The 22,965-nt window shown below is 46.7% G+C and overlaps 2 protein-coding genes across 5 annotated transcripts; one reads left to right on the top strand and one right to left on the bottom strand.

The window, feature by feature from the left end:
* The first annotated feature begins 62 nt into the window (after nucleotides 1-62).
* Nucleotides 63-2,321, top strand: LOC127332101 (F-box protein At4g00755). Its single transcript, XM_051358357.2, has 5 exons — nucleotides 63-407; nucleotides 727-1,152; nucleotides 1,229-1,404; nucleotides 1,577-1,695; nucleotides 1,796-2,321. The coding sequence occupies exons 1-5, from the start codon at nucleotides 269-271 to the stop codon at nucleotides 2,094-2,096; spliced, it is 1,161 nt and encodes a 386-aa protein (XP_051214317.1). The 5' UTR covers nucleotides 63-268; the 3' UTR covers nucleotides 2,097-2,321.
* Nucleotides 2,322-4,452: 2,131 nt separating this feature from the next.
* Nucleotides 4,453-10,108, bottom strand: LOC127332102 (pentatricopeptide repeat-containing protein At3g26782, mitochondrial). Of its 4 annotated transcripts, none has more exons than XR_007870197.2 (3): nucleotides 8,917-10,108; nucleotides 6,430-7,990; nucleotides 4,453-5,126 (listed from the first exon to the last, which is right to left on the bottom strand). XR_007870197.2 is itself a non-coding variant. In XM_051358358.2 (2 exons), exons 1-2 carry the CDS (start codon nucleotides 9,880-9,882, stop codon nucleotides 6,947-6,949), a joined length of 2,010 nt encoding a protein of 669 aa, XP_051214318.1. In that variant the 5' UTR covers nucleotides 9,883-10,108; the 3' UTR covers nucleotides 4,453-6,946. The 4 variants fall into 4 exon arrangements, 1 of the variants encoding a protein (XP_051214318.1); XR_011743585.1 differs by having other exon boundaries at nucleotides 4,453-6,658; nucleotides 6,740-7,990; XR_011743586.1 differs by having other exon boundaries at nucleotides 4,453-6,645; nucleotides 6,740-7,990.
* Between the last annotated feature and the right edge of the window lie 12,857 nt (nucleotides 10,109-22,965).

Below are 22,965 nucleotides of genomic sequence, written 5' to 3'. Positions count from 1 at the left end.
GTTCGGTCTATCGGTCGTTCCGTTTTGGCCAACCCCATTCTGTCGTCGTCGTCGTCGTCGTCTCACCCCCAGGCTCCCCCGTGCTGATTTTGATTTGATTTCCCCCAAACCCTCTATCCATCCGAGGCTGATTGATTGCTGAAGGGAAGAGGAGAGAAGAGATCCTCGTCTCGGCTTGTCTCGCCGCATTCGATCTGCCTTGCTCGGCTAGGGTTTGGATTTGGATTTTGGAGAGGAGGAGATTTGGGTTGGTGGGTGGCTGGCCGGGATGGAGGAGGTGGCGGAATCGTCGACGGACTTCCTCGACTTCCTCGGCCCGGACACATCCGCTACCGTCTTCACCATGCTCCACGACCCCGCCGACCTCGCCCGCGCCTCCGCCGTCTCCCGCTCCTGGCGCACCTTCGGTCGGTATATCCAGTTTCCTTTTTTTTTTTGAACCTTCATCTATCTAGATGCCCATTCTTATGCCTGCGAATCTAACAATTTATCTAGATGCTACTCTAAATTTGCTAAAATAAACTCATCCACAAAAGGGCTATGCTCGTGACTTCATCTATCTGTATGCCTATGCTCATGCTATATTCTAAATTTGCTATACATTCGAGGAGGCAGAGTAAATTTCATGATGCTACACCCCAACCCCCCAAAACAAATGCCTACATACCCTGTGTTTGATTTTCTCTTCACCGACAAGCATGCCCCAACCCTGAATCTTTCATCCAGTCATTGCCAACCAGTTCAGCAAGATGCAGTGCCTACGGGTGTGCCCGGAGGTGTCCACCTTCGCGCGCGTCGAGGTGCGCAGCAGCTCCGGCGGCAAAGACCATGATGTCGCTGGGCCGAGCGCTCGTGCCGAGGACGAGAGGCTCTCCCGGGACCACATGGTGTACATGCACCTCGCCCACGGCCTGCTCGCGCCGTACAGCGGCGCCAGGAACTGCATCACCCGCTGCATCGGCGCTTCCAGCACCGACAACTTCCCTGAGGAGACCATCGAGAACACCCTCGAGCCTATCGACCGCGTGGAGATGAGACCGTCGTACTGGTCCAGCGGGGGGCAGAGGGACCCCGCCGTGCCCGAGTGGCTCATTTATAGGCTCCAGGCGGATCTATGCCTCGTTGATGAAGTCAAGGTGCAGCCATTCAAAGGTCCGTCCTAAGACAAGACTGCCTCCTTTCTGTGTGGTGCTGCTTGTGGTGTTAACACTCTTTCCCGGCCGTGCAGCATTTTTCCAGTATGGTGATCCGATTTACTCGGCAAAGTGCATCCGGTTCAAGATGGGCTATCCAACATCACCTCTAGAGCCTGAAACACTTGTGTGCGATGAAAATGAAGGGCAGCTAATTGATGATAGCAACTATGTCTGGACTTACACATCTCCAGAATTTCCAATGTTGCAGGTCAGTTAACATAGAATCTCTTGTACAGATAATATATATAACTGACATAGAGCCTTGAATGGGTACAAGTGTTCAAGAGTGCTTATTACGGAGGCCATTTTAACCTTGTTTAATAAAATCTAGACGCCTTGCGCTGTTAATCTGCTGAGTGACATGATGTGTGATATTCCAGGAAAATGTTTTACAATCCTTCAAGTTACCACACCCAGTTTTGTGTATTGGCGGTGTGGTGAAGGTTGAGCTTCTTGGGAGGGTCCAGAAGCAGGCCATGGATGGCTTGTACTACATATGGTGAGCACTTGTGGAGATTGATACTGTATTGTCTCACTATGATCAGTCATCTCCTGCATTACACTGATACATTAATTTGTTATTGTTCTTCCTTTTCCAGCGTGTCTCATGTCCAAATTGTGGGGAAGCCAGTCTCTCAAGAACTTGAGGTCGCTCCTCACGGGAAAGGTGTGGTCATGAATTACTACCCAGATCCACGTAGATGCAGCGTTGCTCGCAGTGACTCGTCGGGGGACGATGGTCGCAGCAAGTGGCACGGCTTCGCGTCGAGGTTCTGGCACTCTGGCCGTGCTAGAGGGATAGGTGGACTGAACCAGGGGCTGTTGAGCAGGCTGTTCGGTGCTCCGTTGCAGTTTGGGGGCGAAGACGATGTATCCGATGAGGAGGGGGAGCTTCTTTAGAACTTAGAAGAAGAGAGGGATATATCGTCGTCGAGCTCATGTGTCTTTTAGGTTTGGTTTTGAACAAAAGAAACATAGTTACTAGTACTACACACAAGTGAGTGTCCTTTGCGGTGCTGTTTGTGTGGCAGAGATGCATCATCCATTGGCTCACTTGTAATCCAACCGATGCTACTATCGTTATTATTACCAGCTAGAGAATAAAATATATCTGAACTTGTTCAACCCGTGAATGAATGACTGAACCAGGTTACATCAACACCTTCAGTTTATTTTGGAAAAATGAATGAAAAACGTGAATGAATTCAACATGTACAGAAGAATGAATTGAAAAATCGGAGAATAATAAATTGAAAAAAGAACAGAATGAATCCAGCATATATCTGGAAGAAAGAACTTCCAGTTGAGCTGCAACCAAAACTGGAGGGGTCAAGCAGCTTCTTGAGCCGTGTGATGTCTCTGTCATTGATGGAGGAGCAGAACTCCTTGACCGCATCGGTCAGGGATGAAGACGGCGAGGTATTACCTCCGCGGTAAGCATTCCCAAGTCCCCCGTAGCATTTGGTCCTAGTACGGCTTGTATGAGCTTTTTTTTTTTAAACGAAAGCAAAAGGTTTACTCATTTATTAATTAAGAAGAGAGACTCTAGTTTTTAGGAGAAAACCAGGCGAAAATCGATAACAACAACCCCCACACTACCAAGCTTAACGAAGACCCAAACATGCTAAGCTTAACAAAGACCCAAACAACAGAGCGGCACCCACACTAGGCACACACAAAGAACCACATGGCGACACGAACGAACTTCAAGCTCGACACTCCAACACCGCGCGGACAAAGACATGTCATGACAAAGGAGGCACCGATCAATCAACTGCGGATCCTAGGTAGGTAGCAACCAAGGTGGCGAGAAAATCGTAAACTTCTCTAGCGACAACACCTCCAGGCACCGTTGCCAACAAGTTTGACTTTGCAACCCCAACATCAATAGGAACCACATGCCTCACTTCCTTGACAGGAGGAGGCATAACATCAGCACCACCCAACTCTAGAAGCTCAGGCACCACACATGACTCCGCACACAACTCATGTAGCTTTGGCATGATTTCAACCATCGATAACTTCTGCTCTGAAGCTAACCGGAAACGAAGCCTGCACGGTGGCAAGCTCCTGTCCGCCAGAAGAGCACGCCTCCGTCGGCTCCAAAGTAACATCAACACGTGCTTTAACAACAGTTTGAGACTTGCCACCTCTTCACGAAGAGGGCGAGACACCTCCTCGACGCGGTTAGCAACCAACTGAGCGAGCTCCAAGCGCAGCAAAGCAAATTGACACTAGAGATGAGAGTCGAAACATGTGTTACCGCTGAACTCCTCGCAACACCTTAAAGAGGGCCTTGGCGGCGATGTTGCAGGCGACGACGAGTGGCACACGACCTCAGCCCAACTCCGGGACGCCGAGAGACGACGTGGCTGAGCAGGCGGGGAGCGGCTCCGTTGACAAGGAGCACGTGCCTTCGGAGAGCGAGAACGAGCGGCGGAAAAGCGCGCATGAGCTTGTATGGGCTTTGGTGAGAATGTTTTTTGCCATTACCCAGCGCTTATCTTCCGCTTTTTTTGGTTGAAAGAGGGGGACTGGAAGGAGATAAGCGTGAGGGCAGAATTCATGGTATTGGGTGTTTGAATGTAGAAAGATTGCAGGGGCATAGAGGAACCAGGTGTGATATGGAGTTGCTGGGCAATTTTGGTTGCTTGGTGGTTATACAATGAATCTGAGTATAGCGGCAGGTTAGGCTTCCTGGCAAGGAATGGGATGGAATTTGCATGGTGCATTGCTAAATCATAAAAGATTTGTTACCATACGAAGTGAGGAATTGCTTCCTATGGGTCCAAACCCTGCTCTTGCTCCTACTGCTTCTTCTCCATGGCTCCATGGTGCCAGCTGACGGGATATAATCCTTATCCAATTGTTCGCCTTGCCTTCTTCTGCTGCAGCTCTTCAGTAAAAATCAGCGGGGGGATTCCAAACTGTCCTGACACCATTGTAATTTCACCATTGCAATTTTATGAAGCTTCCTTTATAATTAGACCTACCTATTTAATTATACCCTCCAACATAGAATCAAAACATTTTGGAACATGCCAAGCGATTTCGAACCGAGCCTTGAAAGCCCTACTCATTCAGTCTGAAAGCTGCAAAAATATTACACTACAGAGAGTCTTCAAAATAAAAGTAAGGGGAAAGTACAACAGACAAACGAGAGAATAGCTACAGATATTCAAACTGAGAGTCCGGTAAGGCAACAAAACGAACATCCCTGTATTACAACTTGAACTTAAGCAGATGGCAGCCAGTCGAATACAAATGTTGAAATGTGTAAAAGGACACAGCACTGTACCATAACTGGAGATATAAGTATCGTTTTGGGCATCAACAAGGAAAAGACTTGTACATCTCACAACAACAATACACAGGAAAAGCAACTTGCCACCTAGCAGCTATTTGATTATGTACAGCACCTAATGGACAAAAGAAAACAGCCTTGTCTACTGAAAACCAAAAGGGCCTCCATTCTGAAACCGGCTCCATGAACCTGATTTAACCAGTCCTGCCATCATATTCTGAAAAACAATGTATTCAAGCCAGCAATTTCAGTTTCAGCTACTTGCTTCGTATTATTGCATATCAGGACGTCACTCGTGTTTCAGACAACTGTCTTGTCATACATCTTTACAGGTCTCTCAAATGAATGATGGTCCAGCATAGAGATCATGCAATTAGCAAAATTCCAGCCAAAAAGAACAAAATAATGTGGGCATTATCAGGATATCCAATCCAAGGACCGTTTCTGACAAGAGGAACCCGTAACTGGTTAGCAGGGTGTGCCTTTATTGGAGCTGTGTCCGGGTGCTCTAGTCCAAGAAACCCTCATTACCTTGGAGAAATCACCATCTTTTTCTGCAAGTGTCTCTTAATCTAAGGTAAGGCCTCATCCTCAAGAACAACCACAAAGAAAGGTTTTCCAAAATTCTGAAATATCAAGCATATGGAAATGAGGAGAAGTATCAAGCATATCTAAGTAAGCAATGGGAAAGACATTTCTTTCAGCTGATGACTTAAAGGTTGTCCAACTGTACTTTTGGACCTACTCACAGAAACCACGCTGCATATTTTTATTTATTTTACAGAACAGGTTTTACTCAATAGATGAAGTAACTGAGATCTAGCATTAGCTGAACTTCATCACTGTTTGGTTCTGAGTGTCATTGGTAAAATGGTATACGTAAACCAAGCGATCAAAAGGACCGAGGTTTTTCTCCTCCTCTGGAAACTAGAAAGAGAAGACAGTATCACCCATCAAACCCAGGGGAAAATTGAGACCTTCTAAACTAATGGAGAATGGTCTCTCTGTAAGGCTTGGCATACCAATATAAAATACCTCTTCTGCACGCAGTGTCTAGTACTGATCGTTGATGTTTTCTAAATGCAACTAAGAGGTGTTAACCAGTGAAATAGAGCTATTGAAGGTTCGAATTCTCATCCCCTAGCTTCTGTCTTCATCTTCTTTGCCGGGCTATTATGGTCCTCGGTAGTGAACTGAGTAATTGATTCCGGGACCATCGTAGTGAAGCCCTTTTTCTATGTCTGCGTAGCCCTTTAATACTTTTTCATTATTAATACTTAAGTGCCTCTAAGAACATATTAGTACCTCTAAGAAACCAAATCCCACTTAAGTGCCGAACTCTGGAATGACTCTGCCTTTCGAGCCTTGCTGGATGATTATCATGATATTTGTGGGCACAAAAAACCGCAGTACTACTATTTATCTCGGAATCAAGCATGAAATTTAGCACACCAACACATAAGATGTATATTGGCCTACAACAGATATAGATATACTAGAAAAAGCATGGAGAAGAAGAAAAAACAAGATATGATAAATGTCAAATACGGACAAGTACAAGAACTAAGAAAACAACCAGTCAACCTATGGCTTTTGGGGTTTTCAGATGTCAGCAATCTTTAGTTCAGGGTTCTGCCCAAACCTATCTAAAAACATAGTCATCTCAAATAGTACCAACCAATTTTTTTTTCATATTTACTATTTGAACATAAGATTGCCTTGTTTATACTATGTCATGAATAATCAGCAAAATCTCAGTGTAAAATGCATGCATTTAAGCTGTAAGAGACCCATCTCTACTTGCAATAAGAGTACTGAAGCTTCTTCATATATGAATTCAAGCCATAGTGGCATCCAAGTGCTTGTTCCTCCATAGCATAAAATTATATTTATTGACAAGTAAACATTTAATTGAGAAGAAACACATACCTGCTAGAAATGATAACTATCATAGGGTTTCCTTGAAAATATTAGGAGCTACAACATCATGGTCATGTTGGCCTCTTCAATAAATTTCTAGACCGAATAAATCCATGCATTTAAAGTTCTTAGCTGCCTCGACAGTAGAAGTTCAAAACAAGCTATGTAGTCCAACGGCGCGTACAAGCATATGAAAATGGTAATGGACAATGAAAAATCCATGTACTACAAAACAAAACTGACAATGGCAGTTCATGTCTTCCACATAAAGATGCAAATTGAACCAATGAGTAGAAAAAACCTTAAAAAAAATGCTAACCTTCAATATTATCACATATACTTTGTCTGGCTCTAGCCAGCAATGCAGTATTGCAGCGAGACAATGTCATTAGCCTAATCCAGATGAAAATATGCAACAATATAGTATCTTGGATACAAATCCACCTTGACATGAAAGAGTAACATATAACAGTGATATTACAGACAGAGAAAATGGCATCACAGCCTCAGCTCCCTTGTAAGTTTGTCACCAATAATCCCCGCAAGAGCATGATCCGTCCTTGAAATGATGAAAACGCTGTAAATCTCTGACAATAATTTCTCGTCCAGAGATCCTTGAAATAAACTTCATTGCTGTGTGGCAATCTGTACAGACCCGAAGATTCTTTATTACATGGATTATCGAACCCGGGACCTGATTCATTAGAGCAAAAGCAACGGCAAGCTTTTCACTATGGATGCGCACTGCGGACTCTTTCTCCTCTTCATCTAAATCATGAAGAACAGAACTCGTGTTTGGTACATAGCCTGCTTCTTGAATTGTCTCAAGTAGTTTCCCCAAATAAGAATAGATCTCCTTGTGCTGAGGATGAATCTTATCACCAACATAAAACACATGGGTTTTACCTTTCAACTCAACTGAACTATACCCTGGAGGCTTTTCTATTCCTCGTGCTTTAACCATAACTCTCATTCTCTCCACATCTTTCCACAACCCAGCTTCTGCATATATATTGGACAGTAGAACATAGTACCCACTGTTAGTCGCATCTAACTCAAACAATCTTTTCGCCGAAATTTCTGCCAGTTCAACCTTTTTGTGGATTCGACATGCACTAAGAAGAGCTCCCCAGATAGCAGCATCAGGTTTGATCTTCATTTCTTTAATGAGGCCATAAGCCTCATCAAGACAACCAGCACGGCCGAGAAGATCCACCATGCATCCTAAGTGTTCCACACCAGGCTCAATCCCGAACTTTTTCTTCATGGTTTTGTACCAATAACGTCCCTTATCTAAAAGACCAGCATGACTACAAGCAGCTAAAACCGATATAAAAGTTATGTAATTAGGATTTTGCCCTGATCTCCTCATCTCATCAAATATGTCAAGGGCTTGTTGTCCATGACCATGCATGCCATAGCCAGTAATCAAGGCAGACCATGAAAGGACATTCTTCTCCTTAATTTTTTCAAAAGCCTTTCTTGCCATTTCAACTCTTCCGCACTTGCTATACATATCGACTACAGAAGTTCCAACGTAGACATTTTCCTCCAAACCCATTCTCACCACCTTTCAATATATCATAAGAGGAAACTTCAATCACATTAGCACAATAGAAAGCATTTTACAGCACTATGGACAATATGAGTAAAAGGCTCAGGGAACTGAAAACAGATTAATTTCTGACTTGCTCAATCTCATATAGCGCCAGTGGTCAACTTACTGTAATGGTGCTTAGAATAATCAAATCTACCAACAAAATTTCGAATTAATTCAACTGACCTAGCATTTCAACTCATAACTTGAACTAGGAAATGATGTGCAAACCTCATGAATGGACATGCTTATAGGTATGAAACACACTGATAAAAAATGATCCTTAAATTCAGGAGTTTATATGTTTACCCTAGAAAGTGCTAAACTTAATCCAAATACTCACTGGAATATTTGAATGCCTAATGGACAAATTTTGATAAGAGATATTTTCTGAACCGCTAAGTGATTAAATAATATACATCCTGTGTTTATCTTTTCAGGCTTTTTTTTGCCAAGATGCATATATCTAGTTATTTGTGGAGATCTAGTCTGCCCTGCAGTTGTTGGCCACGGTCTTGTCTTGACCGATCGGTTGTCTGGGTCTAGCATTAGGCTTGTAAATATATGTTCTTTCTAACAAGTAACAATGCATCAAGACCCAAGCTTTGCTTCGCGAAGAAAAGGAACAATTTTGTATCATAATCCCTCACATGGTGCAGAAAATCTAGACTGAAGAACAACATTTGATATCACCAACAGGCAACTAGTAGTGTGTAACAAGGTATTTGATGATGCCTCGTGCATATAATTATTGCAGGGTGCTACGCAACCTTCACACTCCAAACATCTGGCCAGGTGATCTGGCCATCTAGACATCTGTTTTTATTGCGTTTGATCAAAACAGCATGCAAGTGGTCAAGTAACATTTGTAATTTATTCAGCAGGCAGTAGTAATTCACCTGATTATGAATGCGCTTTCCAGTCTGTATTGTCCCAGCATGCGCACAAGCCAGTAACACGGCAGAGAAGGTCACAGCATTGCACCTAATGCCTCCACCAACATTCAGCATGTTGCCATATAGCCTGAGGGCCTCCGCGGACAGCCCATTCTGAGCATAGAGCGCAATCATCGAATTCCAGGACACCACATCCTTGTCCATCGTATCAAACACTTTCCTTGCGGCCCCCAGATCACGGCCACCGCCCTTGGCATACGCGTCTAGCATTGTGTTGACCACCCCAGCATCCACGTCCAAGCCAATCTTGGCAATGAGCGCATGAAGGCTAGATGTAATCCCTCGGTCCGAGACACGGGCTGACGCGGAGAAGGCCACGAGCGCAGCCGCCTCGTCCACCGCCATGGAAGATCCAGAGACGAGCAAGGCGCGGAAGAGAGCGAGCGAGGGGTAGAATAGACTGTTGCGCGCGTAGCCGGAGGCCATGGCGGTGATAATGACGGGGTTGGGGCTGGGGATTTCGTCGAACGCCTTGCGGGCGTCTAGCGGGTGGCGGCAGTGGTGGTACATGTGGAGGAGAGCGGAGGCGGAGAACGGGTCGGAGGGGAATAGACCCGAACGGAGGGCAAGGAGGTGGAGCTGACGGCCGGCGGCGAGGGAGGTGGCGGCGGCGGCTGCGCGGAAGGCGGGGGGAAGGGCCGGGCGAAGCGCGGCGGGGTTAGCGCGGAGAGCGGCAGCGAAGACGGCCAGCGCGGCGACGGGGTCGCCGGAGGAAAGGAGGTCGGCGACAGCGGCCGACCAGGAGGCGGGGCGGGAGGGGTCCACCGCGCGGAGGAACATCGCACGAAGGGAAGGGTCGGAGGTGTGGACTCGCGTGTCCTGTAGGCTTCGAGTGTTAGAGGTGTGAGCTGCCGGCGAAGGCGCCGCCGCTCGTGGGTTGAGCGGAGGCTGTACACTTGCTGCTGCCATTGCTGATATCAGTGGCAGAGGTCGAAGGAGAGCAGGGGCCAGGCCGCCCGCGCCAGGAACTTTGAGTTCGCTGCTCGGCTGCTGCTCACCGCGCACGGCGCCGACGAACAGCCTGAGCCGCTGAGCACGGGACGAGACGAGCCCCACCGCCGGCCGCCGGCCGCCGCCCACGGCTCCACGCCCAAGTTCAGGAAGGAACAAGGAAAGAAGAAAGGAGAAGAATCTCTGGTTCAGTCTTGGCACTCGACATTCCCAGGCAGAGTAAACGGGCCTTTTAGGCTGGGTAATCTAAGAGCAAAATTAATGGGGGTGCCACGGCCCAGCTAAATACTCTTGCGTTGCCGCAGCCTTATTGAAATTTTAAAAAATGTTAAATTTCCATTTTTTTGAGAAAAAAATTTCCATTTTTCATGGTCTAGTTTTTACAGGGATGAGTCTGGTAAATTTATAGCGGCCGCTAGCCGTCGGTCGGCCGATCCGGATGCATGGATCTGTCGTACCAGCGCCGTTGGATCTGTTCAGTCAACCACATCGACGATTGAGACTTGTTTTCTCATGGATGGGTCGCTTCCTCCTGCTGTGATGTTCGCATGCTTTTGCTTGTCACATGGGTGGGTCCCGATCCGTCTGCGCTGCTGCCATTTCTCCCGCTGTAAGGGCATCTCCAACGGTTCGTTTCTGTCCGTTTGGGTCGGCCCGTGGACAGGATGCGTCGCGTGGTCTCGTCCAGCGGCCTGACCTAAATCGCCCTCCCCAGCCGCTGTCAACAATGACGCTCTGCCTCTAATGGCGATGGGATGTCGCTGGCTTCGCGTGCGTAGATGGTTCCCGCACATCCATTTGGTTCCTGCCCACGACAACTCCGGTTTCCCGCCCGCGCGCGTTTTCCCGCTTCCCGCCGCGACCGGAATAGTTCGCGCGCCTAGCGGCCATTTCCCGTCCAAGAACGAGGCTATAAATGGCGGCCACCGGCGGGGCATCGACCAACACACCCAATCAACACTGAAAAAACATGAGTCGCCGGAATATCTCCAACTGGGACCACATCAGGGAGATGTGCCGCTCCCGATGGCCTCATCCGCCCGATGAGGAGGGGGAGATCCTGGCCACGGAGATGGCCCGTGTATAGGCGAGGTACCAAGTGGCCGTCTTCGAGCACGAAGGCAACGTGGCGCAGCAAGCGCTGGTGGAGGTGGTCGAGGCGGCGGCTCAGCAGGCGTTGCACCAGGCGAAGCAAGCAGTGGACAATGAGGCCGCCGCGGCGGCCATGCGTGCCGGACGCCACGAGGCGTCCATACGCTCTTGGGCTATGCGGCGCGCAATGCCGCCACCATCGTCGTCCAAGAGCGACGCCGCGCCGCGGCGGCGTCCACGGAGGCGGTGGCAGCAACGACGGAGGCGGCGACGGTCGATGCAACCGCCAATGCGGAAAAGGAGGCGCACGACAAGGCGTACCGCGCCGCTAACGATGCAGTGGAGGAGGACCGCGTGGCGGAGGCGGCGGCCTTAGCCATGGCTTGGTCTGTTCTTGGCAAGGAGGAGGAGGACTGGCAGGTGCGCAAGATGCACTGCAGGTCCGCCACAAGAGACCTCGACCGTCGGGAGCACGGCAAGGAATCGTCTGTGGCGCTGCAGGCGAGGGCGAAGGCAACGACGACGATGTTGCGCGACGTGGCATGGCAGGCGGCGGAGGAGGCGACGCACGTAGCGGAGGAGGAGGAGAGGAGGGCGCAGTGCCGAGCTCAACGCCGCCTTTGCCCGCCATGAGGACGAGCAGCGCCGGGAGACCCAACGCAGGGAGAACCACACTCGGACACGCTGCTAGGAAGCAGCCACATGGGCTGCGCGGGCGGCGCTGGACGAGGGCAACGGGGAGGTGTAGACGTGTACGGCGTAGTGGCAGTCGGTTTCTAATGAACAATTAACTAGCGTTATGCGACACTTATATACCGGGCCGATGGTCGGACACACGCGCTGCCAACACAACACAGCGTCCGCGCCGATGCATCAATTCCCCAAATTTGATGAACGGATGCATCAGGGTGGACACATCGGTCCGTTTGCGTCGCCTTGTTGTAGCGTGCGCGGCCTGTTCACCATTCCACGCGGACCGAAACGGACAACCCATGACCGGATGGATGAGTCTGCCGGAGTTGCCCTAACCATGTAATGGCTATGCATGCAACTGCTCCGTGCTTGCCCATGCGTTGCTAGCTGCAAGGCCTGTGCTGGCCATTGCATGTCACAAACTACGGGCGTGTTTGGTAGCCTGCATCCTCCTTGCACTACTAGAAAAAGGCCTATAAATGGAAATAGCACTACCGGCGCATTAGCAAGCCCATGCACCGGTGGCAAATAGCGACGGCGCACCAATATGTCGCCGCACCGGCGATGGTGTCTTACTGCCGACGCACAAGCTAGACAGATGCGCCGGCGATAAATTTCAAAGAGAACCAGACAAGGTTAAAAAACTCGAGCCCCTTATTGCCGGCGCACCACCATGTTGGTGCACCGGGGGTAAGAGCCATGATTTTCCCTCTCCACACCCCCCCCCCCCCTCCCGGACCGCCGCCTTTTCAGTTTTGAAAAAATAAAAGAAAATGATAGAAAATTTAAAAAATAAAATCCTTTGAACTGGCCATGTATTATGTAATCTAGTTTTAATGGAAATTTGAAAAAATGAATTTCGATAGATTATGCAAAATGGCGTCATCTTTCGGTAAAACGAGATTTCTGGTTGCATACGACCTCCAATGAAAAACTTTTTTATATCAAAATCTATCTACGCGAAATTTGCTATCCGAATTCAACCACCTACTGTCGTTTGAACAAAAAATGGATTCGTCAATTGGAAAACAGAAACATGACTTTTTTCAGGTTTAAGATTTGGGTGAAAAAAAGAAAAAAAGCACCCCGGCGCACCACCATACTAGGTGCGCCGGCGGTAAGCTGTACTACATATTGGATCCGGCCCTCCTCTCTCTTCTCCTTCCTCACTTCTCCCCCTTCTCCTCTTTCCCTCCTCCTCTTCTCCTTGCAATACTCACTGACGGCCTCCTCCTCCTCCTACTCCGGTGACCTCCTCCTACTCCGGTGACCTCCTCCTCCTCCTACTCCGGTGAACTCCTCCTACTCCGGTGAACTCCTCCTCCTCCTACTCCGGTGAACTCCTCCTCCTCCGGTAACCTCCACCAACTCGGGCCTCTACCTCCACCTCCGGCCTTCTCCTTCTCCTCCTCCTCCTCCACCTCCACCTCCGGACATCTTCTCATCCTCCTCCTAAACCACCACCTCCAGCCTAATCATCCTCCTCCTCCTCCTAAACCACCACCTCCGGCCTAATCATCCTCCTCCTCCTCCTAAATCACCACCTCCGACCTCATTCTTCTCCTCTTCCACCTCCACCGGCACGGTAACGACGACAAGGCGGCGCACGGCCACTGTTTTCGAGGACCCGAGCTAGATCTAGATCTAGATCTAGATCTGGATCGGGCTTTTTTTTGAATTTCGAAAAAACGTAGCGCCGACGCACCAGGCCTGGTTCGTCGGGGATGCTTGATACGTCTCCAACGTATCTATAATTTCTGATGTTCCATGCTAGTTTTATGACAATACCTACATGTTTTGTTCACACTTTATATAATTTTTATGCATTTTCTGGTACTAACCTATTAACAAGATGCCGAAGTGCCAGTTCCTGTTTTCTGCTATTTTTGGTTCCAGAAATTCTACACAGGAAATATTCTCGGAATTGGACGAAACAAAAGCCCAAGGCCTTATTTTCCACGGATTGTTCCAGAACACCGAAGCAGAGACGGAGAGGGGCCACGAGGTGGCCACCCCACCTGGCGGCGCGGCCAAGAGGGGGGCGCACCCCCCTATGGTGTGGGCCCCTCGGGACCCCTCCGACGCCGCCCTTCCGCCTATATATTCTTCCAGTCGCGAAAACCCTAAAGAATCCAGTCATATTCCACGAAGAGTTCCGTAGCCGCCGCCATCGCGAAGACAAGTTTCGGGGGACAGAATCTTTGTTCTGGTACGCCGCCGGGACGGGGAATTGCCCCCGGAGTCATCTCCATCGACACCACCGCCATCTTCATCGCCGTTGCTGTCTCCCATGATAAGGAGGGAGTAGTTCTCCCCCGAGGCTGATGGCTCTACCGGTAGCTATGTGGTTCATCTCTCTCTCCCATGGTGTGATCTTTATGTGATCATGAGCTTTGTATCACTATTAATCTATGTGCTACTCTAGTGATGTTATTAAAGTAGTCTATTCCTCCTCCATGATGTAAAGTTGACAGTGTGTGCATCATGTAGTACTTGGCGTAGGTTATGATTGTAATCTCTTGTAGATTATGAAGTTAACTATTACTATGATAATATTGATGTGATCTATTCCCCCTTTCATAGCTATTGTTGACAGTGTGTATGCTATGTTAGTACTCGGTCTAAATTGCAACGGTCTATTATGCACTCTAGAGGTTACTTTAATATGAACTCCGGATTCACTCTCCACGGTGTGACGGTGACAGTGTGCGCATCGTGTGTGATTCCTTTATGAAGTTGTGGAGCTTGTTTACTCCGGCTTGAGGGTGCTCTTGTAGCCCTACACAATGAATGGTGTATGTTATCCAACAAGAGAGTGTTTGAGAGTAGCACAAGTGAGGAGAAGTTATTTATTTATTATGTGATCATTGTTGAGAGTTTCCACTAGTGAAAGTATGATCCCTATGCCTTGTTTCTAAGCATTGAAACACCGTTTCCAACAAGTTCTGCTACATGTTCGCTTGCTGCCATTTTTATTTCAGATTGCAATTGTTACTTATAATCATCCATATTACTTGTATTTCACTATCTCTTCACCGAACTAGTGCACCTATACATCTGACAAGTGTATTGGGTGTGTTGGGGACACAAGAGACTTCTTGTATCTTAATTGCAGGGTTGCTTGAGAGGGATATCTCTGACCTCTACCTCCCTGAGTTCGATAAACCTTGGGTGATTCACTTAAGGGAAACTTGCTGCTGTTCTACAAACCTCTGCTCTTGGAGGCCCAACACTGTCTACAAGAATAGAAGCACACGTAGACATCAATAATTCATGTTACTGCCGGTGCACCAGCTGGTGCGCCGACGGTAACTCATTACCACCGGCCTGTTCCCACCGGCGGGCTCTGGTGCGCCGGCAATAGCGTTTTTTGGTGCGCCGGCAATAAGGCTTTTCCTAGTAGTGTTGGCTCGCATTGGGCCAGCAATTTTCGGCCCGTTTGGTTGCCTGGACCGAGCCGCGTTCTTGCAAGAACCGGTTCTCAAAGCAGTGTCGGGCCAGGCCCTGGAGGAACGCCCGGTTCGGCAGCTTCCAGCGGTGCAGGCAAATCTCCACGCCCGCTGATGCAAAAGGGAATCTTCGGTGCACGGGCGGAGACGAGAATGGAGATGGCCGGAGCTGCGGCGCGCATCGGCGAAAAGCGAAAAGGGGGGAGGGAAGGATTCCGTCACCTCCCGCCGCGCCCCATGGCCTATTTCTACCCCCTCCTCAACTGTCCCCCCAAATTTCGAGCTCCTCCTCCCGTCGGAAAGAAGGTAAGAGGCGCACGTATCTCTGGTTAGCGGCGGTTGAAGCGGCGGCGGTGGCGGCGAGTACATCTGGGCTACCTCCTAGTCCAGTGCATCTTCACCTCCCGCCATGACTGTAAGTCATCCTTTATCCTCGTACCACGACAATGTTTAGATCTAGGTTAGGAGCAGTCAGATCTTGTCTAGGGCTTGGTCTTGTAGCAGGGGTTAGTTCAGATTGTGGTGAGCTATCATGATCTTGCTAGGATTCGACATTTCTGGTTGGTACTGCCATGATGTTGTCTAGGGTTTGGTCTTGTAGCAGGGGTTAGTCGAATGATCTGCTTGTCGGATTTAGGATGAACTTGTCTGGTTGCTACCGTTGCCATGACCTGCTTGTCTGATTTAGGATGAACTTGTTCGGTTGCTACCGTTGCCATGACCTGCTTGTCTGATTTAGGATGAACTTGTCCGGTTGCTACCGTTGCCATGACCTGCTTGTCTGATTTAGGACGAACTTGTCCGGTTGCTACCGTTGCCATGACCTGCTTGTCTGATTTTAGATGAACGTGCCCGGTTGCTAACGTTGACATGAACTGCTTGTCCGATTTAGGATATACATTGATGTGTGTAGGACTCCTTCTGCGATGACTTTAGCTAGGCGCTTGTCTGCGTTGGGGATTCACAGATCCCTTCCCAAGTTCCCGATGCGTAGCCCACGTACGAGTCCAAGGTCACCCCTCTGCCCGTGTCTGACCTGGTGGTTCAGGTAGCAGCAGAGGTGGCTGCTAGGTTGGCCACCACTAAGAAGAACAAGAACCGCAGGGAAGCGGAGAGGGTGATGGCGTGTACAGCACACGTCCGTTGGGAACCCCAAGAGGAAGGTATGATGCGTACAGTAGCAAGTTTTCCCTCAGAAAGAAACCAAGGTTTATCGAACCAGGAGGAGCCAAGAAGCACGTTGAAGGTTGATGGCGGCGGGATGTAGTGCGGCGCAACACCAGGGATTCCGGCGCCAACGTGGAACCTGCACAACACAACCAAAGTACTTTGCCCCAACGAAACAGTGAGGTTGTCAATCTCACCAGCTTGCTGTAACAAAGGGTTAGATGTATAGTGTGGATGATGATTGTTTGCAGAAAACAGTAAAACAAGTATTGCAGTAGATTGTATTCGATGTAAAAGAATGGACCGGGGTCCACAGTTCACTAGAGGTGTCTCTCCCATAAGATAAATAACATGTTGGGTGAACAAATTACAGTCGGGCAATTGACAAATAGAGAGGGCATGACAATGCCCATACACGATATGATAAGTATTGTGAGATTTAATTGGGCATTACGACAAAGTACATAGACCGCTATCCAGCATGCATCTATGCCTAAAAAGTCCACCTTCAGGTTATCATCCGAACCCCTTCCGGTATTAAGTTGCAAACAACAGACAATTGCATTATGTATGGTGCGTAATGTAATCAATAACTACATCCTCGGACATAGCATCAATGTTTTATCCCTAGTGGCAACAGCACATCCACAACCTTAGAACTTTCTGTCACTGTCCCAGATTTAATGGAGGCATGAACCCACTATCGAGCATAAATACTCCCTCTTGGAGTTAAGAGTAAAAACTTGGCCAGAGCCTCTACTAATAACGGAGAGCATGCATGATCATAAACAACACATAGGTAATAGATTGATAATCACCATAACATAGTATTCTCTATCCATCGGATCCCGACAAACACAACATATAGAATTACAGATAGATGATCTTGATCATGTTAGGCAGCTCACAAGATCCAACAATGAAGCACATAAGGAGAAGACGACCATCTAGCTACTGCTATGGACCCATAGTCCAGGGGTGAACTACTCACTCATCACTCCGAAGGCGACCATGGCGGTGAAGAGTCCTCCGGGAGATGATTCCCCTCTCCGGCAGGGTGCCGGAGGCGATCTCCTGAATCCCCCGAGATGGGATTGGCGGCGGCGGCGTCTCTGGAAGGTTTTCCGTATCGTGGCTCTCGGTACTGGGGGTTTCGCGACGAAGGCTTTAAGTAGGCGGAAGGGCAACGCGGGGGGCCACACGAGGGCCCCACACACCAGGGCCGCGTGGCCAAGACCTGGGCCGCGCCGCCCTGTTGTGGCGGCGCCTCGTGGCCCCACTTCCTTCCCCCCTCGGTCTTCTGGAAGCTTCGTGCAAAAATAGGACCCTGGGCGTTGATTTCGTCCAATTCCGAGAATATTTCCTTTGTAGGATTTCTGAAACCAAAAACAGCAGAAAACAGCAACTGGCTCTTCGGCATCTCGTTAATAGGTTAGTGCCGGAAAATGCATAAATACGACATATAATGTGTATAAAACATGTAGATATCATCAATAATATGGCATGGAACATAAGAAATTATCGATACGTCGGAGACGTATCAGCATCCCCAAGCTTAGTTCCTGCTCGTCCCGAGCAGGTAAACGATAACAAAGATAATTTCTGGAGTGACATGCCATCATAACCTTGATCATACTATTGTAAGCATATGTAATGAATGCAGCGATCAAAACAATGGTAATGACATGAGTAAACAAATGAATCATAAAGCAAAGACTTTTCATGAATAGTACTTCAAGACAAGCATCAATAAGTCTTGCATAAGAGTTAACTCATAAAGCAATAAATCAAAGTAAAGGTATTGAAGCAACACAAAGGAAGATTAAGTTTCAGCGGTTGCTTTCAACTTATAACATGTATATCTCATGGATATTGTCAATGTAAAGTAATATAACAAGTGCAATATGCAAGTATGTAGGAATCAATGCACAGTTCACACAAGTGTTTGCTTCTTGAGGTGGAGAGAGATAGGTGAACTGACTCAACATAAAAGTAAAAGAAAGGTCCTTCAAAGAGGAAAGCATCGATTGCTATATTTGTGCTAGAGCTTTTATTTTGAAAACATGAAACAATTTTGTCAACGGTAGTAATAAAGCATATGTATCATGTAAATTATATCTTACAAGTTGCAAGCCTCATGCATAGTGTACTAATAGTGCCCGCACCTTGTCCTAATTAGCTTGGGTTAACACTGATCATCATTGCATAACATATGTTTCAACCAAGTGTCACAAAGGGGTACCTCTATGCCGCCTGTACAAGGGTCTAAGGAGAAAGTTCGCATTGGATTTCTCGCTTTTGATCATTCTTCAACTTAGACACCCATACCGGGACAACATAGACAACAGATAATGGACTCCTCTTTTAATGCTTAAGCATTCAACAACAGTTAATATTCTCATAAGAGATTGAGGTTTTATGTCCAAACTGAAACTTCCACCATGATTCATGGCTTTAATTAGCGGCCCAATGTTCTAACAGTATGCATACTCAAACCATTTGGTTGTGAAAACCGCCCTTACTTCAGACAAGACGAACATGCATAGCAACTCACATGATATTCAACAAAGAGTTGATGGCGTCCCTAGGAACATGGTTATCGCACAACAAGCAACTTAATAAGAGATAAAGTGCATAAGTACATATTCAATACCTCACTAGTTTTTAAGGCTATTTTGTCCCATGAGCTATATATTGCAAAGGCGAATGATGGAAATTTAAAGGTAGCACTCAAGCAATTTACTTTGGAATGGCGGAGAAATACCATGTAGTAGGTAGGTATAGTGGACACAAATGGCATAGTGGTTGGCTCAAGGATTTTGGATGCATGAGAAGTATTCCCTCTCGATACAAGGTTTAGGCTAGCAAGGTTTATTTGAAACAAACACAAGGATGAACCGGTGCAGCAAAACTCACATAAAAGACATATTGTAAACATTATAAGACTCTACACTGTCTTCCTTGTTGTTCAAAACTCAATACTAGAAATTATCTAGACTTTAGAGAGACAAAATATGCAAACCAAATTTTAGCAAGCTCTATGTATTTCTTCATTAATGGGTGCAAAGTATATGATGCAAGAGCTTAAACATGAGCACAACAATTGCCAAGTATCAAATTATTCAAGACATTTTAGAATTACTACATGTAGCATTTCTCGATTCCAACCATATAACAATTTAACGAAGAAGATTCAACCTTCGCCATGAATACTATGAGTAAAGCCTAAGGACATATTTGTCCATATGCAACAGCGGAGCGTGTCTCTCTCCCACACAATGAATGCTAGGATCCATTTTATTCAAACAAAAACAAAAACAAAAACAAACAGACGCTCCAAGCAAACCACATAAGATGTGACTGAATAAAAATATAGTTTCAGGGGAGGAACCTGATGATGTTGTTGATGAAGAAGGGGATGCCTTGGGCATCCCCAAGCTTAGACGCTTGAGTCCTCTTAAAATATGCAGGGGTGAACCACCGGGGCATCCCCAAGCTTAGAGCTTTCACTCCTCTTGATCATAGTATATCATACTCCTCTCTTGACCCTTAAAAATTTCCTTCACACCAAACTTCAAGCAAACTCATTAGAGGGTTAGTGCACAATCAAAAATTCACATGTTCAGAGGTGACACAATCATTCTTAACACTTCTGGACATTGCACAAAGCTACTGGACATTAATGGATCAAAGAAATTCATCCAACATAGCAAAAGAGGCAATGCGAAATAAAAGGCAGAATCTGTCAAAAACAGAACAGTCCGTAAAGACGAACCTGGAAGGGGCACTTAACTTGCTCAAACGGAAAAACTCAAAACTAATGAAAGTTGCGTACATATCTGAGGATCACGCACGTAAATTTGCAGATTTTTTTTGATTTTTTTACAGAGACTTCTGCGCGAATTCGTGACAGACAACAATGCTGTTTCTGTGCAGCAATCCAAATCTAGCATCAACTTTACCATAGAGACTTTACTTGGCACGAAAACATGATAAGGAGAGGTTGCTACAGTAGTAAACAACTTCCAAGACTCAAATATAAAACAAAGTACTGTAGTAAAAACATGGGTTATCTCCCATAAGCGCTTTTCTTTAACGCCTTTCAGCTAGGCGCAGAAAGTGTGTATCAAGTATTATCGAAATATGAAACATCAACATAGGTGTTGGGAGTTTTCTCGACTATGAATTTTATCTTATCTATGTGAGTTTCAGAGGCTCCCTTTTCATTATTCTTAGGTTTGCTATCCTCGTCAAACAAATTTTCAGGGACAAGTCAACCATAATTAGTTTCTAGAGCATCGCTCATTCCTAGGAGCTTACAAGGTATTGTTGTCTTAATCTCCCCACCATCATTAACATTATTAGTGTACCTTACTCTCTCCATGTCCATCTTTTCAAGGATACTAACAAAATTGGTATAAGAGCCAAGCATATTGTATTTAATAAAGACCTTTCTAGCTTCTCTTGCTACACCACCAAATTCTTTGAGAAGGGTTTCTAAAACAAAATCTTTCTTTTCCCCTTCTTCCATATCACCAAGTGTGAGAAACATGTGTTGGATTATAGGATTGAGATTAACAAATTTAGTTTCCAACATGCGAACTAAAGAAGCGGCAGCAATTTCATAAGTAGGAGCAAGTTCTACCAAGTGTCTATCTTCAAAATCTTCAACTTTACTAACATGAGTGAAAAAATCTTCTATATTATCTCTTCCAATGATAGACCCACGTCCTACCGGTATGTCTTTTAGAGTGTACTTAGGAGGAAACATGATGAAATAAACAAAAGGTAAATAAAGTAAATGCAAGTAACTAAATTTTTTGTGTTTTTGATATAGAGAGCAAGATAGTAAATAAAGTAAAGCTAGCAACTAATTTTTTTGTGTTTTGATATAATGCAGCAAACAAGTAGTAAATAAAATAAAGCAAGACAAAAACAAAGTAAAGAGATTGGATTGTGGAGACTCCCCTTGCAGCGTGTCTTGATCTCCCCGGCAACGGCGCCAGAAAAAATGCTTGATGGCGTCTACAGCACACGTCCGTTGGGAACCCCAAGAGGAAGGTATGATGCGTACAGTAGCAAGTTTTCCCTCAGAAAGAAACCAAGGTTTATCGAACCAGGAGGAGCCAAGAAGCACGTTGAAGGTTGATGGCGGCGGGATGTAGTGCGGCGCAACACCAGGGATTCCGGCGCCAACGTGGAACCTGCACAACACAACCAAAGTACTTTGCCCCAACGAAACAGTGAGGTTGTTAATCTCACCGGCTTGCTGTAACAAAGGATTAGATGTATAGTGTGGATGATGATTGTTTGCAGAAAACAGTAAAACAAGTATTGCAGTAGATTGTATTCGATGTAAAAGAATGGACTGGGGTCCACAGTTCACTAGAGGTGTCTCTCCCATAAGATAAATAGCATGTTGGGTGAACAAATTACAGTCGGGCAATTGACAAATAGAGGGGGCATGACAATGCACATACATGATATGATAAGTATTGTGAGATTTAACTGGGCATTACGACAAAGTACATAGACCGCTATCCAGCATGCATCTATGCCTAAAAAGTTCACCTTCAGGTTATCATCCGAACCCCTTCCGGTATTAAGTTGCAAACAACAGAAAATTGCATTAAGTATGGTGCGTAATGTAATCAATAACTACATCCTCGGACATAGCATCAATGTTTTATCCCTAGTGGCAACAGCACATCCACAACCTTAGAACTTTCTGTCACTGTCCTAGATTTAATGGAGGCATGAACCCACTATCGAGCATAAATACTCCATCTTGGAGTTAAGAGTAAAAACTTGGCCAGAGCCTCTACTAATAACGGAGAGCATGCAAGATCATGAACAACACATAGGTAATAGATTGATAATCACCATAACATAGTATTCTCTATCCATCGGATCCCGACAAACACAACATATAGAATTACAGATAGATGATCTTGATCATGTTAGGTAGCTCACAAGATCCAACAATGAAGCACATAAGGAGAAGACGACCATCTAGCTACTGCTATGGACCCATAGTCCAGGGGTGAACTACTCACTCATCACTCCGGAGGCGACCATGGCGGTGAAGAGTCCTCCGGGAGATGATTCCCCTCTCCGCCAGGGTGCCGGAGGCGATCTCCTGAATCCCCCGAGATGGGATTGGCGGCGGCGTCTCTGGAAGGTTTTCCGTATCGTGGCTCTCGGTACTGGGGGTTTCGCGACGAAGGCTTTAAGTAGGCGGAAGGGCAACGCGGGGGGCCACACGAGGGCCCCACACACCAGGGCCGCGGCCAAGACCTGGGCCGCGCCGCCCTGTTGTGGCGGCGCCTCGTGGCCCCACTTCCTTTCCCCCTCGGTCTTCTGGAAGCTTCGTGCAAAAATAGGACCCTGGGCGTTGATTTCGTCCAATTCCGAGAATATTTCCTTTGTAGGATTTCTGAAACCAAAAACAGCAGAAAACAACAACTGGCTCTTCGGCATCTCGTTAATAGGTTAGTGCCAGAAAATGCATAAATACGACATATAATGCGTATAAAACATGTAGATATCATCAATAATGTGGCATGGAACAAAAGAAATTATCGATACATCGGAGACGTATCAGAGGGCCCTGAAGACCGGGCAGGAAAGGAATGCCACC

Source organism: Lolium perenne, chromosome 4 (assembly GCF_019359855.2).
Source record: "Lolium perenne isolate Kyuss_39 chromosome 4, Kyuss_2.0, whole genome shotgun sequence".
NCBI lineage: Eukaryota > Viridiplantae > Streptophyta > Magnoliopsida > Poales > Poaceae > Lolium > Lolium perenne.
Note: the sequence above shows the minus strand (reverse complement) of the source record. Positions and strands in the feature narration are given on the sequence as shown.

Bases quoted from the DNA above. Each gene is read 5' to 3' on its own strand.
- LOC127332101 (XM_051358357.2), top strand. From the start codon at position 269: ATGGAGGAGGTGGCGGAATCGTCGACGGACTTCCTCGACTTCCTCGGC. The intron at 1,153-1,228 runs GTCCGTCCTAAG...CCGGCCGTGCAG, and splicing joins CAAGGTGCAGCCATTCAAAG to CATTTTTCCAGTATGGTGAT. The intron at 1,696-1,795 runs GTGAGCACTTGT...TTCCTTTTCCAG, and splicing joins GATGGCTTGTACTACATATG to CGTGTCTCATGTCCAAATTG.
- LOC127332102 (XM_051358358.2), bottom strand. From the start codon at position 9,882: ATGGCAGCAGCAAGTGTACAGCCTCCGCTCAACCCACGAGCGGCGGCG. The intron at 7,991-8,916 runs GTGAATTACTAC...ATATATTGAAAG, and splicing joins GAAAGCGCATTCATAATCAG to GTGGTGAGAATGGGTTTGGA.